This window comes from Protomyctophum parallelum (assembly GCF_964188405.1).
Source record: "Protomyctophum parallelum genome assembly, chromosome: 17".
Lineage (NCBI taxonomy): Eukaryota > Metazoa > Chordata > Actinopteri > Myctophiformes > Myctophidae > Protomyctophum > Protomyctophum parallelum.
In genome coordinates this window covers 14,447,093-14,461,866 of record NC_139719.1, presented here as the reverse complement: position 1 = coordinate 14,461,866, position 14,774 = coordinate 14,447,093, and the positions used below count along the sequence as shown (strand labels likewise).

General features: G+C 40.1%; 2 protein-coding genes across 3 annotated transcripts; both read left to right on the top strand.

The window, feature by feature from the left end:
- Positions 1 to 1,305: 1,305 nt before the first annotated feature.
- Positions 1,306 to 6,161, top strand: lrrc20 (leucine rich repeat containing 20). 2 transcript variants are annotated; one of them, XR_014570566.1, is made up of 6 exons: positions 1,306 to 1,792; positions 2,020 to 2,096; positions 3,269 to 3,418; positions 3,942 to 4,109; positions 5,274 to 5,773; positions 6,074 to 6,161. XR_014570566.1 is itself a non-coding variant. In XM_083787243.1 (5 exons), exons 2-5 carry the CDS (start codon positions 2,027 to 2,029, stop codon positions 5,408 to 5,410), a joined length of 525 nt encoding a protein of 174 aa, XP_083643369.1. In that variant the 5' UTR covers positions 1,306 to 1,792; positions 2,020 to 2,026; the 3' UTR covers positions 5,411 to 6,154. The 2 variants fall into 2 exon arrangements, 1 of the variants encoding a protein (XP_083643369.1); XM_083787243.1 differs by having other exon boundaries at positions 5,274 to 6,154.
- Positions 6,162 to 7,897: 1,736 nt separating this feature from the next.
- Positions 7,898 to 14,034, top strand: ppa1a (inorganic pyrophosphatase 1a; the record flags this gene model as incomplete). The annotated part of the gene is made up of 11 exons (XM_083788292.1): positions 7,898 to 7,958; positions 8,249 to 8,313; positions 9,097 to 9,150; positions 9,482 to 9,601; positions 10,131 to 10,217; positions 11,482 to 11,608; positions 12,263 to 12,390; positions 12,702 to 12,787; positions 13,403 to 13,472; positions 13,838 to 13,877; positions 14,006 to 14,034. 11 exons carry the CDS (start codon positions 7,898 to 7,900, stop codon positions 14,032 to 14,034), a joined length of 867 nt encoding a protein of 288 aa, XP_083644418.1.
- Between the last annotated feature and the right edge of the window lie 740 nt (positions 14,035 to 14,774).

Here is a 14,774-nt window from a genome sequence, read left to right as displayed (position 1 = left end):
ACTACGTATATTTACTTAAGTACTGTAATTAAGTACGTACTTTAATTGACCGATTTCCAATACAATCACTTCCACTCCACTACATCTTGGGCTGGCTCAAAATATTGTACTTTTACTTCACTACATTTATTAGAAAATACATCATAGATTTTGATTATTATTAAATATACATTAACCACTTCAGCCCTATATACATTTCAGTCATTGGAATGTTGAATAGCCTACTTGTGATATTGAACATTCTACGAGTAGCCTACTTTCTACTTTTGGTACTTTTAGTACATTTTGATACCAATACTTCAGTAGGCCTACTGTTTACTCAAGTACATCCAGAATTGTACTTGTGGTGTCAGGTATTGATACTTTTACTACTTTTACCACAGCAGTACTCACAGCAAAATCACTGATGTGCACTCTATTTAAAAATGAAGAACTGTAAAAGGAATATAGGCCTATTAACAATTAAGCTTATGCTGTTTTATTATTCAACAATATTATAATGTAGTGGAGGAAACAGAGGAATTTGCTTGCACAATGCACAGCACAAGGCACAGCACAAGGCTGGAGTGGATACAGTGACATTCAGCCTGTAGGCAGCCAGAATGCTCGTATTCAAGTCCTTTGAAAACAGAATGAAAGGCTGACCAACCAGGCCTTTTCCAGTCAATACCATAGCAACGGTCAAGAGAGAGATGGTATGTAGGTAGGTTTATGTTATTGCATCTGACCAGGACTTACAAAGGTAAGACAACATTTAACTTTTTTTTAAAGTTAAGAATTAATAAGGGGTAATTTTGGGGTGTATTAAAACAAGAAGTTGAAGGATACAATTAAGTCTGATAAAGTATGTATCATATGTGTTCACATCATGACTTAGGCTATAGCTTACTTTACATTACATAAGACCATTTTTTTTAAAGAAAAAAATATAGGCTATATACTTGTTTAAGTTGTTTGTTTTTTTTACATTTTGAACACAATTTGACACTGGTGTCCCTATATGAGTGCCCACCGTATCTAGCCTGGTCCATAGCCTTCTACTGCTTCGAATCGCTACCATTACAAAAAATGTCTTAATGAAGTGAAACGAAATGAAAATTCAAAACGAGTGTCACTCAGGCTACACCGTATCCTGACATGAACGCAATCTGTGAGGCGGTTAGTTAGCGCATTCGACTCACTGCAACTTCACCGCGCAGGTTTGAGTCAAATGAATACATAGTCAAACTTAGGAAGTGTGCTCCGGTTTTCCTATGCGGTTTTCCTTCTGATATCAGCTATAGTAAGAAGCTAGGACTAGACTAGTAGGAGCTATATAGTTAGTTACTAACTAAACTTAACAGGCTAACATTATATAAAGGTGAAGTAGTATGAAATCAGGGTTCGAGGAGAGGGATCGAGTTGAAAAAAGTAGAGCACTGACTGACTGGATCGAACTGAACTGGCACTCACTGAATGAATTGACCTGGCTCGGTCTAAAAATATACAATCGCCAAATTTGAGTTTGACAGGCACAGGATGAATGAATTTGATTGGACAGCAGTGACACTGTAACCCTTCGGTAACCTAGCAGCCTGCCATTCAGTCACTGCAGCTGTCAAGCTCTGTATTATAGTAGTGTGAGTGTGCTGGAGGAGGAAAGTTGTTATTTAACTTCTCTCTTCCACGGTTTGTAATGAAACATTAGATAGATAATGAAAGACACCGTAGAGTCGTAGACAGTGACTCGATAGACCATTTCAGGCGGCGGTAGCAGTTCGCAGCGGGACAGCAGCAGGGCAGGTCATATCAGGTTTGTGCCCATTCATTATCTTACATTATTGTCCAACTTACTTCATAGACATTCAATACATTTCACAGTGAACTACAGAGAAAATGACTGAATGTTTTTGTTAGATGGGGAATAATCCACCAGCCACGAATAGCCTGTATACTGTATGATCTTCTGTGACAAATAGCCTACCGTAAGTGTAAAAATGCATGTATGTTTAGTGACATTATCTACTGTTTTTTCCACAGGTAAACCATGGCTGAAGCGGTGGCAAAGGTGGCTAGGAGGGTCAATGCGACAGTAGAGGAGGGGACAGATACTTTAGGTAAGTTAAGATCACATTTCCACCACACAATGCCAAAACCCGAGCTGTGGTGGGTGCTTTCTATTCTCATTTTTCACCAGTAGGTGATGTCAAAGGCTTGGAAACAGTCACCAGGCACTGCCTGTCACCAGGCAGTGCCAGTCACTGCCTGGTGACTGCCAGTGACTGGCAGTGCCAGTTTCGTATTAAAAATGTAGTAATAAATAAATAAATACAAATATTAATAATAGAGTAAAAGTAGTGGCATCAAAATCTACCCTACAAAATCTACTATAATGTAGTAATTATGTAAATATTGTGTATATATATATGTGTGAATTCTTTGAAAATAGGCGATCTACAAGCTCACAATGCATAGCAAAGCCAAATTGTATATGTTACAGTTACACAGTAAAAATGGAAAAAAAAAGTTTTTCCGGCGCGGGACCCACTGTTTGGAAAACAATGCTCTAAAACCCTGCATGAATATTTCCCCCTGGAAGCAGACTTTTGCAAGGTTTGCATCTTTTTGAGTACTCCATTGCGGAGCTATGTGTGTCCCTGGCTGGCTGGGTCCATCCGAGCACGAAAATAGCGTTTGGTTGGCTTTCACCACCAAGTGTCACTGTTGCACAGCTAAACACACACACACACACACACACACACACACACACACACACACACACACACACACACACACATATTAACGAGTAGGCTCGTCTTGGTATGTTTGATATCGCTATAATATTGCCTTGCTATTTAAAAAAAATGTAACCACTCTGGTTGCTATGCACCGTTGCTAGTGCCCAACCGCTTCTGTTTTAGTCGCGGCCTTTGCGCGCGTCTTTTTCGTAAACTAATGCGCTGTCCGTGGTTTTTAACTAATCGGCGATGTTCTGAGGTCTTTTCTGATTATCCGATGAGCACAATGGGAACATTTGCGTTTTTTCATTTTAGCTCGCTAGCATTGATGCTATGCTTTAACATCCAAGATGGAAGCCAAAAGCGGACGTGCGTCATAGTGGAATAGCCTGAAATCACCAGCACCCAAGCGCCATACCACTTTCGTCCACAAACCCGGAAGAGACGCCTTGACTAGGCGTTTTCTTGACGCCTCTTGACACGCAAGTCTGCTTACACTCAGTGTAGATCTGTCAGACTGCAAGCTGATTGGTTTCCCCCACTCTTTGTAGATCTGTCAGACTGCAAGCTGATTGGTTTCCCGGACGGCGTGTTCAAGGTGCTGGTGAGTGTGAAAGATAACATCCGTGTCGTCTCATTGGCCGACAACGAGATGAAGGCGGTTTCCAGCAAAATCTTTGCGACGTTCACACAGCTGAGAGGTACTATGTGTGTCAGTGTGAATTTTGACACCAATTTTTTTATTTTGTTTAGTCATAGTCTTTTGAATAAAATGTTTAGTTTGTATTTTGGTCAACTGAAAAGTTTTCGTTTTAGGCTAAATCGACAGTTGATTTTGTCGACCTTTACACATGCTGAAAATATCCGATCTGCGATGCGTTGTGACACCCGAGCGCAACCAAACATAAAATGACTTAGTAGTAGTTTTTTAGTTCTACTGGATCTCTTCTCCACTAGTCTGTCCCTAACATATTTGTTGACAAAATTGTCATTATATTAACTTTGTTTTAGTCATCACAGCTTAGTTTTTATATAGTTTTGATTTAGTTTTTGCTAGTGAAAAAAGGTAGTCGACAAACATTTTTCGTCATAGTTTTAGTCGACGGAATGAACTTGTGAGTGTGTGTTTTTGTATGTTTATATTTCTGAAAAGGCTTTATAGTTATCATTCTAGGTCTTGCTATAGACAGCCCCCTGTGACTTGTGTTTTGAACCACCTTGCAGAGTTGGACGCACACTGCAACGTTCTCACCAAGCTCCCTGACGCTGTGGCAGACTCTGAGCATTTGACCAGCATCAATCTGGCCAACAACCGTTTCTCCGTCTTCCCTGAGAAGCTGACCGGAATAAGAACACTGGAGAGCATCAACTTGGAGGGAAACAATATCACTGGTAAACAATTAGACATTCTGTATAAATCACAGTAATTTGACATCTCATATGACCTTTTGTCTCATCAGGTTAAATGGTGCATTTATATAGCGCTTTTATCCGAAGTGCTTTACATAGAGTGCATTCCATTCACACCATAGACTGTAAAAACAATATGGACAAAGCGTCTGATATGGATGTAAGATGAAGCCAGTCAGTCCTTGTATTGTAAATCGCCATCTTTCTAGATCCGTTTGGGCCCAGCTGGCCCATTGGCTGGCCCAGACAACGAGGCGGGACTTCGCCCCTTCTTCTTAGTTGGTTTTTATTTTGACTCGAACGGGGGGTGGCTCCCGATCATAGACTGTAACGGTAGCCACGCCCCTCAGAACATACACAACTTTATGGTAATTTTTTTAATAAATGGGACCATCATTTTCCAAAAAGAACATTATGACATGAGAAATGTGACTTTAAACTAGTGACTGGAAGCAGAAAGTATTCATGACCATGTTTATTAAGGTAATACGGTCTAGGTGAAGTTGGGCCCAAATACATGGACCTCTATGGGGCTATGGGTTTTTTTGGGCCCAATGACAGCGCCACAACAGGCCATTATATGAACTTTCAGGATGTCCCGATTTCCTTAGTGGCTTCACAAAATATCTGTCCGACTGCCCCCTGATTCACACACACATTCATACACCATACATAGATTGCGGAGGAAACCATGCAAGGCACCAACCTGCTCATCGGGAGCAATCAGGGGACTTGCTCAGAGTCTTGCTCAAGGACACTTCGACATTAACACTGGGGGAGCCCGGGATCAAACCGGGAACCTCACGGTTCCCATCCGGCCACTCTACTACCGGCGACTGAGCCACTGCCGCACCGGTTATTTATTTTTAATCTCCCCATGATACACACCTGCATATACACATCTGCATATAACATGTTCTAAACATCATGTATGTACAGTACTTGCTATCACATTGTCTTCTATATAAATATCTACATAGAACTTTATTTTATTTGCCCGACTTCGTTCGTATATCTTTCCCTTCTGCTCGCCTCTCAGTCACTACAAAATGATGGAGTGCACATGAAAAAAAGAATGTCACCCACTTCTTTACACCTAGCTGTAAACCTGTGATGTGACAAATAACGTCTGTTTCTGATCCACAGAAATCCCAATGGAGAAGTTGCTTGCCATGCCAGCACTGAAATGGATCAACGTGAAGTCAAATCCTTTGGACCAAGAAACGCTGACTGCTATGCAGTCCCCTCACACATTTGACATCTTGTTCTCAAACGATGCCTAAAACGATGCTGGACATTTGTTTTTACAAAAACCCCAAGGACGTGATTGCGTGCAGTGTGCCTTCCTTAAGAAATATGTTCTGCCTCACAGCTAAATAATATATACATATATGCTGTGCCTCCAAACATCCCACTGCTGTCCAAGAACCAGGAATCCAGAGGGCGTGTGAAGAACACATTAGCGTTCTCGTACCCATTGTTGGCAGCGGTGGCCGAACGGTTTGCGGAGCGGTCTTGATATCGGAAGGTCGCTAGTTCGTATCCCTGGACCGGGACGTTAAAATTACCACCGCTGAAGTGCCCTTGGACAAGGCATTGAACCTCTACCATGAAATGTTCTATGAGCAGGGCCTGGCTGTAAACAAGTTCTTGAGCTTAGTCCAGTTACCCTGGGTAAACATAGTACCTTTCCTTTGCTCTTGATTGTCTGAACTGGCAGGAATAGATATTTTCTTTTGGTTCTCCAACCTTTTCTGATCCGTGGCCCATTGTCAGATCATGTTTATGTTGTGTTCCGGCTCAGATCAATGAAACTAATGTAGTATACAGTACTTTAAGTAGCTATTTATCGGCATCACAATGTAAACGATAACACATGTTCACGGTGTTAAAGAAGAAGATACCATGTCACTTTTAAAACATTTTTTATATCGAAACAGGTCGAGGCCATTTTTAAATGAACCTGGCCCGTTTGGCATGCCTTTTATTTATGACTTTTGATAGTATGACAAATATAAACTACTGGCAATGATACAGACTGTGCATTTTTTTTAATACAGAAGGTAGAACACTCGTATGTTAATTAATTTTAAATACGTTTACAGTGTATCCTAGTTTCTTTGAAGCCCTAGATAGTTTTTAGGCCATTCTCTCTGATCTCGCACTTAGTGAAGTCACTCTGGATAAGAACTTACTTTTGCTAAATGCCTAAATAGTAAATTGTCAACCTAATGATACAATAAGATAGTGGTTATCAACCTTTTCAGGTTGCGACAATCGTAATCGTATTCGAACTGAGGACTGTTTTGCCTCGAAGTCAAAGACCCTAAAAGTCCAGCTGTATTGGTTTAGACGACGTTTGTAATGCACTGGCCGGCCATCATCCTGCATTAGATTGGGAACAGAGCAGCAGCAGACCTGGGTGTCCATGATGAGAAACAGCTGTGAGGAATGGGAATCCCACAGGTAGGTTGGGGCAATGAATGATTCAAATGGGGACTTACTGATGTAATCGCCCATTACATGTTTTTGTTTATTGGGATTTGACTTTTGACTAACTATTTATTTTTGCTTTTAAAATCTATTTTAGTATTATATCTCCATTGTGATCACGGATTTGCGTAGAGTAAAGGAGAGGAGAGGTGAAAAATGTTTTTCCTGTCAAAAAGTTAAAAGAAAAGTAGGCTGGTAGCCTACTAATATGCTATTAATTAATCTTTAAACAATTATATTTGTTAATTATATTAATTTAATATCTTAAACAAAGTGTAACGATATTAGCAACAAAAAAAGAAGCTGTTAGTGATGGTAGTTGCTTTCTCTTTGGGCTTGCTATTTTAGTCAAACCACAGGATATTTTTGTACACAACCGTTCTAAACATGGGAACTATAAGTACATTATCAAATGTTTACGGTTTAACTGGAGAGGCAAGAAGTCATGACATGGGCACACAACCTAATCCTGTGTTTTAATTGGTTTAGTGCTTACACCCAGGTCAGCTCCATCTGTTTCTGTATGCACGTTTGAATGAAAGGCGTCTCCATTATTAACCCATGTAGGACAGACCAGATTCTACAAAATGTCTTCTAATGACAGTTTAATGATATCTTTATATCAGTGGTTCTCAAACCATTTCATGTCAAGGACCCCAAAAGTTATATGTAGTTGGCCGGTGACCCCCATCTGAAAATGTTATTACAGGCCCAGAAGCAAAGTTAAAAACATTCCGTGTGAAAGCATTTGCAAATTTTGCACCACATTTTTGGGATTTTTGCATCCCGTCCTAAATAGACCTATACAGTATATCTGACATGGATGAAATGGAAACAAATAATAGTGCCTATCCTGCAAAGAGGCAACCATTTGAACAGAAGGTTCAGTGAGTGGAATATAGCAGAGAGAGGGATTAGATGAGGCTGGTGATTACTGACTGGTCTGAACCATCTTGGTAGTCTCACACAGTCCTGTTTTATAAACAGTAGGTCATATGCTGTAGATGATGTTACCTACTGTACATACTAAATAACTGCTCCATCCCATGACCATATTATATATGACAACCAGGAGGACTGCTCTGTCGCCTGGTCCTGTCACCCTGGTTTACCTCCCCTGTTGTCATACACAAACAGATCAAGGCTATTAGACATGTGTAACCCCCCCTGGCTTCAGACATGAGCATGCCCACTACACATACACACACGCACACTCACTGACAGCAGATTTCTCCTTTCTGAACCAGTCCACACACTTGAAGACATCCACACCAGATATGAGCTTCACCATCGAAGAGAGGGGCAGACCAAACACCCTGGATTACAGAGTATTCTTCAGTAAGTGGATTCTGTAAATTGACATTGCATCTCTAAAGTTTGTGCTGGGTGTTTGTTACATTCCTGAAAATGTGTCTACTGTGCCTGAGTAATTGTCATAGTCCTTAGTTACATTTATAGTGATATCTAATATTGTCATCATAGGCCTACAGTTCATGTTGAGAGTTTTGACATTCTTGATGTTGCCTGTAGGTGTAGGATGCAATGCTATGACTGCTGCATTGCATCATATTGTTGACTTATTCACTTAAGATGTACTAAATTAAGGATAATATTTCTCCCACTGACAGAAAACTCTGAGGGCAAATACGTCTCTCCTTTCCACGACATACCCATCTACGCAAATGAATCTGAGGTAATGACCTCTTCAATCAAATGCTAAATCTATGCTTTGTATGGACTTTTACTTCTCTGACTCACTCTCAGATTCACTCATACAAGTACAAACAGCAAAAAACCACAGACTGTTAACTATATACAACATCGCCAACGAGTCACATATTACTGTGTGTGTTCATATATTGTGTTTAGAAATATGAGCATTTTTACAGATCCAAGGCAGGTTTTTAGTCACGTATTTTATTCTTGTCCTTGCTAGGGCTCTGATAGCATCAGGACAGGGGAAACAGAAAACTCTCTACATGGTGCCCCAGGATGGCTTTTTATAATGCTGGGAAATTCACCTTGCAACAACATTCCTCTGTTAAGATCTAGAATCGCCTGTAATGGAAGTAGAAAACACACAATCACAGTGTCATTAGGACATCATGGAATGCACTTACAGTGTCAACAAATTATCAGTACAGTAAAATGAAACCAAATCCATTTGGATTCATTTTATTTTATTTAGAGTTAAAGATCTATAAGGGTCCATTCAGTTACCAACTTTCCATCTGTGGGGACCACCTGGATCCCCCTCATGGACCACTGGTGGTCCCCGGACCACTGGTAGAGAACCACTGAGATAGTTTATCTGTGTCATACGGAATAGTTTTTAAAGTATGCTGCGTAGCACTGTGAAAGTATGGCCTTATTCACTGACGGAAGATGTGATGAATTGTGTAACATAAGAGAATAGAGAGAGTTGATACCATGCAGTAATATAGCGAAGCTTTTGTCTTATGATCCTTCTTTCTAGAATATCTTTCATGCAGTTGTTGAGGTTCCACGGTGGACAAATGCCAAAATGGAGGTAAATGTGCACAATAGATTGGCGTGTGTGCGGTGTCTGTGTGTGGGAGACTTGAGTCTTTATACAAGAGATTACAGATAGAATAGATAGAATAGAACAGTGCTTTTGTTAGTTGCCACATGGGATTACTCATTACTGCAACACATTTCTCAACTTCATCTTGCATATACTGTACAGTACAATACATACTATACTGTACCTTTTGTAATACAATGTGTGAAAATATAATGATCATTCATTTGCTCATTCATACCATATTTATGAATGTGCACCTGCCTGGCCCTGCAATCACAGGGCCGTCTTTCTTGATACCATGATAATTGTGTCTCAGATTGCCACCACAGACCCGATGAATCCGCTGAAGCAAGATGTAAAGAAAGGGAGTCTTCGTTACGTGGCCAACGTGTTTCCTCACAAAGGATATATCTGGAATTATGGAGCGATACCACAGGCAAGTTCACTTCTACCATGTCCAAGTAACTACTGATCTTTAAGTAAAAGTAGCATTGCCACAGTGTAAAAACATTCTTTGTAGTCATGCAGTCCAAATCTTTCTTAAGTAAAAGTAGCATTGCCACAGTGTAAAAACATTCTTTGTTACAAGAGTCATGCAGTCCAAATCTTTCTCAAAGTATAAAGGTGTTGGCAGCAAAATATACTTAGGTATATAGGTAAATGTATCCATTATGCAGAAAAGCCTTTTCAGAATCATACTAGTACTGTATATCATGTTATTTACGAAAAAATAATAGAATATTGGAGATAAGAGGTTTCTGCCCCGACAACGAAATGTTCTTTATCTTACTGTCCACCATTGGTTCAAGTGTGCACATGTTGTCAGTCACAGTCTTCATTAACCACATGTCGCCCGCCAGTCACAGTCTTCATTAACCACATGTCGCCCGCCAGTCACAGTCTTCATTAACCACATGTCGCCCGCCAGTCACAGTCTTCATTAACCACACGCTCTGCACAGACAGACATGGGAAGACCCTGGACACGAGGATGGGGACACAGGCTGCTGCGGTGACAATGACCCCATTGACATATGTGACATAGGAAACAAGGTACTGGGGACTCTGAACGGCCATTTATCACTCAGCACAGTGCTCCACTCTTCTGCTATAGAGCGGTGCCCGTTGTTGGGCACTGGCCTACTTGGAATGATGCAAGTTGGAAATGCACGTCCCAGCCAGTTATTATGTCTCTGTCCCTTTAATGCCCATATGTAGAGTTCTTTGTCAGGCATGCCCAAATTTGGAGATGTCAGAATCTATGGGTGATCAGGGGTGAAATTTATTGGCTAATTTGGGCCCTGTCCAGAGCCTTTGCAGAGGCTTTTGTGCTGGTTCTGGACAACAGTGTATCCCACTGACTCAAGGCCGGGTACTCCCTGTGGTGGTGTGGAACACGTGTGTCAAAAAGTCGGTAGGACGAATGGGTGCATTTATAGATAGATGTTTCTCCTTGAGGTGTCTGCAGGCGTCTCAGCCAGTTGTCAGTCCAAAACTGTTACTCTTCAGGAAATGTAAAATAAATAAATAAAGACCTGTCTTCTTCGCAGTGGTTCTCAATCTTTTTAGCTTGGGACCCAAAAGAGGCATTTGATGTCTCCCGGCCCAGACCCAAACTAGTGAAAATGACAAGCTCTCACTACTCGTCACATCGTGACACGTGGTGAGCTTAGTGAAAGAACTGTGTTTTATTTATATTTGGCACATTTTTGAAAATTCTTAGAAATAATAATAATTAGAAACAATATCTAGGAGGAAAAAATGCCGGGATGTGTTTACTCGCGAGTCGCGTCCCTTAAAAATGGGTCCGCGTCCCACAAATGGGTACCGACCCAGTGTTTGGGAAACAGTGTTCTAATGGATCCAATGTAGTTATTTAGTCACAAACAGACTTTTCAATGGTTAAATATTTAACCACACTCACTTAACGAGAAGTATGCTCCTATAGTGAACTCGAGGACGCAGGTTAGAATCTGACAAATAATCTGTCTTGTCTTGAATGTCTTTCCTCTCTCTCTCTCTCTCTCTCTCTCTCTCTCTCTGTCTCTCTCTCTCTCTCGGCCCTTGGTTTTCTGTCTCTCTCTCTGTCTCTCTCTCTCTCTCTCGGCCCTTGGTTTTCTGTCTCTCTCTCTCTCTCTCTCTCGGCCCTTGGTTTTCTGTCTCTCTCTCTCTCTCTCTCTCTCTCTCTCTCTCTCTCTCTCTCTCTCGGCCCTTGGTTTTCTGTCTCTCTTCTACACTGACCTATCTGAAAATGAAAAGTATAACGTGCAAAAACGAAATCTTTAAATAATAATGTCTTGTCTCTCCCCATTTTCAGGTGTGCTCTCGAGGTGAGGTGATCAAGGTCAAGGTTCTGGGAACCCTGGCTTTGATTGATGAAGGTGAAACGGACTGGAAGGTCATCGTGATCAATATGGATGATCCTGAGGCCCCTGACTTCAACGGTACAAGCATGTCTGATTGGGAATAATAGGGCTGCAACTATACATTGCCGTATCAATTAATGAAATAATCGAGAAGTGCGTTTAAAAGAAAATCTATATCAACTTGATTAACCACTTGAGCGTCATTTTATACTGTACATATCAGTGTAGCTCAGAAATAATGACACTAGTTGTTCTACAAGTGCACAATGTGATGTGACACGTGATTGTAAGTGTGTAGAGCGGCTATTTTCATTTGTAACTTTCTGCCTATAATGGCGTGAATAATGAGACAATAGGCTGGGCTGTGGCTCAGCGGTCCAGGCACCTTGGCTGGTAATCCAGTCTGACAGTGTGCTGCGGGTTCGACTCCCGATCCCGACGGCCTTTACTGCATGTCAACCCCCCCCATCTCTCTCCCCATTTCAGCCTACTGTCTGTCCCTCCATAAAAATATAAAATTAAGGCGAAAGCCAAAAAAAAAAATGTAATAGGGAATAGGGAATCATTACTAATAATTGTATTCTATTATTGATTAGATTATTTGTCATAATCGATTGAATTGATTAGTTCGAGTAAGTGTTGCACCCCTAATTGGGATCATTGTTAATTGCAGAAATTGGGCCACAACTCATTGTGAGGACATAATGGATCTGCTCTTGTTGGTTTGCACAGATATTGATGACGTAAGAAGACTCAAGCCAGGCTACCTTGAGGCAACATTTGATTGGTTTAAAAGATACAAAGTCCCTGATGGAAAACCCCAAAACCAGTTTGCTTTCAATGGAGAGTTCAAGGACAGGGTAAACCATTTCAACTTTAAATTCATAGTACTTAGTACTATTTGTTGTTATACCTATTGATTTGGGAAGCCTGTTTCTGTTGCTATATATATACAGTATATATAGCAAAATATATATACCGTATATATATTTATTTTATTATTATTAAAATCTGACGTTTTTCAAAACCTTAGATCAGGATTTAGAAGCCGTTCATAGAATGGACCTCCTTCGACATAATTCCAATTTATCCCTGAATAACAGTATTAAGTATTCACACTATTCTTGTACTTGGTTGTTGTAATATTGTAAATATAAATTGTATATTGCAGGATTTTGCCATCAGAACTGTGAAGACCACCCATGAGTTTTGGAAAGCACTGATGTCTAAGAAGACCGATGCAGGGGGAATAAATTGGTGAGCAATACATAATATGGACAATTATGCCCTCATTTTGCAGACATTAGTACAATATCACTATTTGGTAATTTTTGTGATAATTTCCTCTAAATATTAAACACACCTTCCATTATTGAACAATTTAACACAGTAGCATTCTTCCTGTAAAACCCTGAATCTGATGAATGCAAGAAATCTTTGTCCACACAAAAACATGGATCGGATATTTCCTACTGTATGTCCAAAACAGTTACTCTTGTAACCAATGGATCCAATGGATCCTAGCCTCGTTCCCAGCCTTATGAATGGATCCAATGTAGTTATTATTGAGTCACACGCTTTTGGTATTCTTTTCATTGGTTAAATATTTATCACAGCCCACAGACACACGTAACCACATTCAACCTGTCCTGGCATCTAATCCTTGTTTTGGGCATGTCATAAAAGTATAATAGCAGACCTACAAGCTCAATTAACACGCACCGCGATGCAAAGCATTGTGAGCTTGTGGATCGGATATTTATTTATATATACACTTTTATGCAGAGTATAAAATAGGGCAATAATATTTATGAGAAAAATGAAAAGACATCTCTTGGCTGATGTGGTTGTCTTGGTTTTGTCTTGTATCAGCATGAATACCAGTGTGCCAGATAGCCCTTTCTGCTGCTCTGAGAAGGCTGCGGAGGCTGTCGTTGATGCTGTGAGTTCAGATTCACTTTATTGTCACTTAGATGCACTGTTTAGGTACATACATGTGAAAAACGTACGCTCGGAAGCTCCAATACAATAAAACATGATCATAAAAATGTATTAAAGACCTACAAACATTCAAGTGAGTTCATGTCACTTAACTATTTATTTGTCATACTCATATCAGCTAGACTGAAAACATGTCAATATACTGTGTTTCATGACATGAGCATTCATCTACATAATTCCAGGATGTGTAGCCTGGGTAAAGTTTATACTTCGAAGTGAAATTTGGTAACGCAACATGAAATAACTGACTCAATGACCGGATGTACCACAGCTTCTGACTACAATTTGTGAATGCTTTAATAACAGGCATGCGGTTTTGGAGCTGAAGATCCCATTCCATGTTCAGGTAGGCTGCTGCTACATAACATTTCTGCTGTCATTATATGCATGTTATTTATTATTGTTAATTTGTGTTATTCAGCTAATGTTTGACATATTATTATTTGTGTATTCCTTCTATTTTCCTTTTCACAGTGGACAAGTGGTTTTACTACGAGAAGTAGCTAAACGACACCCTGGACAAATTCTAAGATGGAACTGCTATCTTGCTCAACTGAATTGAATACAACCGATTCAGACATGTATTGTTGACTGCCTTGGTCTGCAGCATTTAAACACACAAACACAATGCCTATTCAAAGGCTTTCAAATATAGCCGATCTACAAGCTTGTGTAGCTTGTAGACTGTTTTTGCTAATTTGTAGAAATGTTGGAAACCTTTGAAAACTATTGGAAGATCTTCATCTATAATAACAAACCTGAAATGGGAACACCAGGGTGAAAGTGGTTTACTTGATTTATTTACTTTCTCAAAGTGGGATACGGGGACCCCCAGGGGTCCTTAGTGCGGTTCGGTTCCAGGAGGTCGCTAGCGAAGTAACTGGTAACTCATAGAGCGTACAAATGGAACCATGGACGGACGTGGGCCTAATGCATAGTAAAACATTTAAAGAATCACTGCTCTTATGGTTATTTATTGTTGTCAAAACTGTTCTGATTGTGATTGTGTGGTGTCTTTGATTACGATTTATGATGTGATTTTTGATCAATAAACTTTGTGTCACTGGAAATTATTGATTTAATATAGGAAGAAACTGTTCTGATTGTGATTGTGTGGTGTCTTCCATAATACTTTGATTACGATTTATGATGTGATTTTTGATCAATAAACTTTGTCACTGGAAATAAATGATCCATTTAATGTATGTATGAATGGTATGCTACAGAAAGGAAATGTACCAGT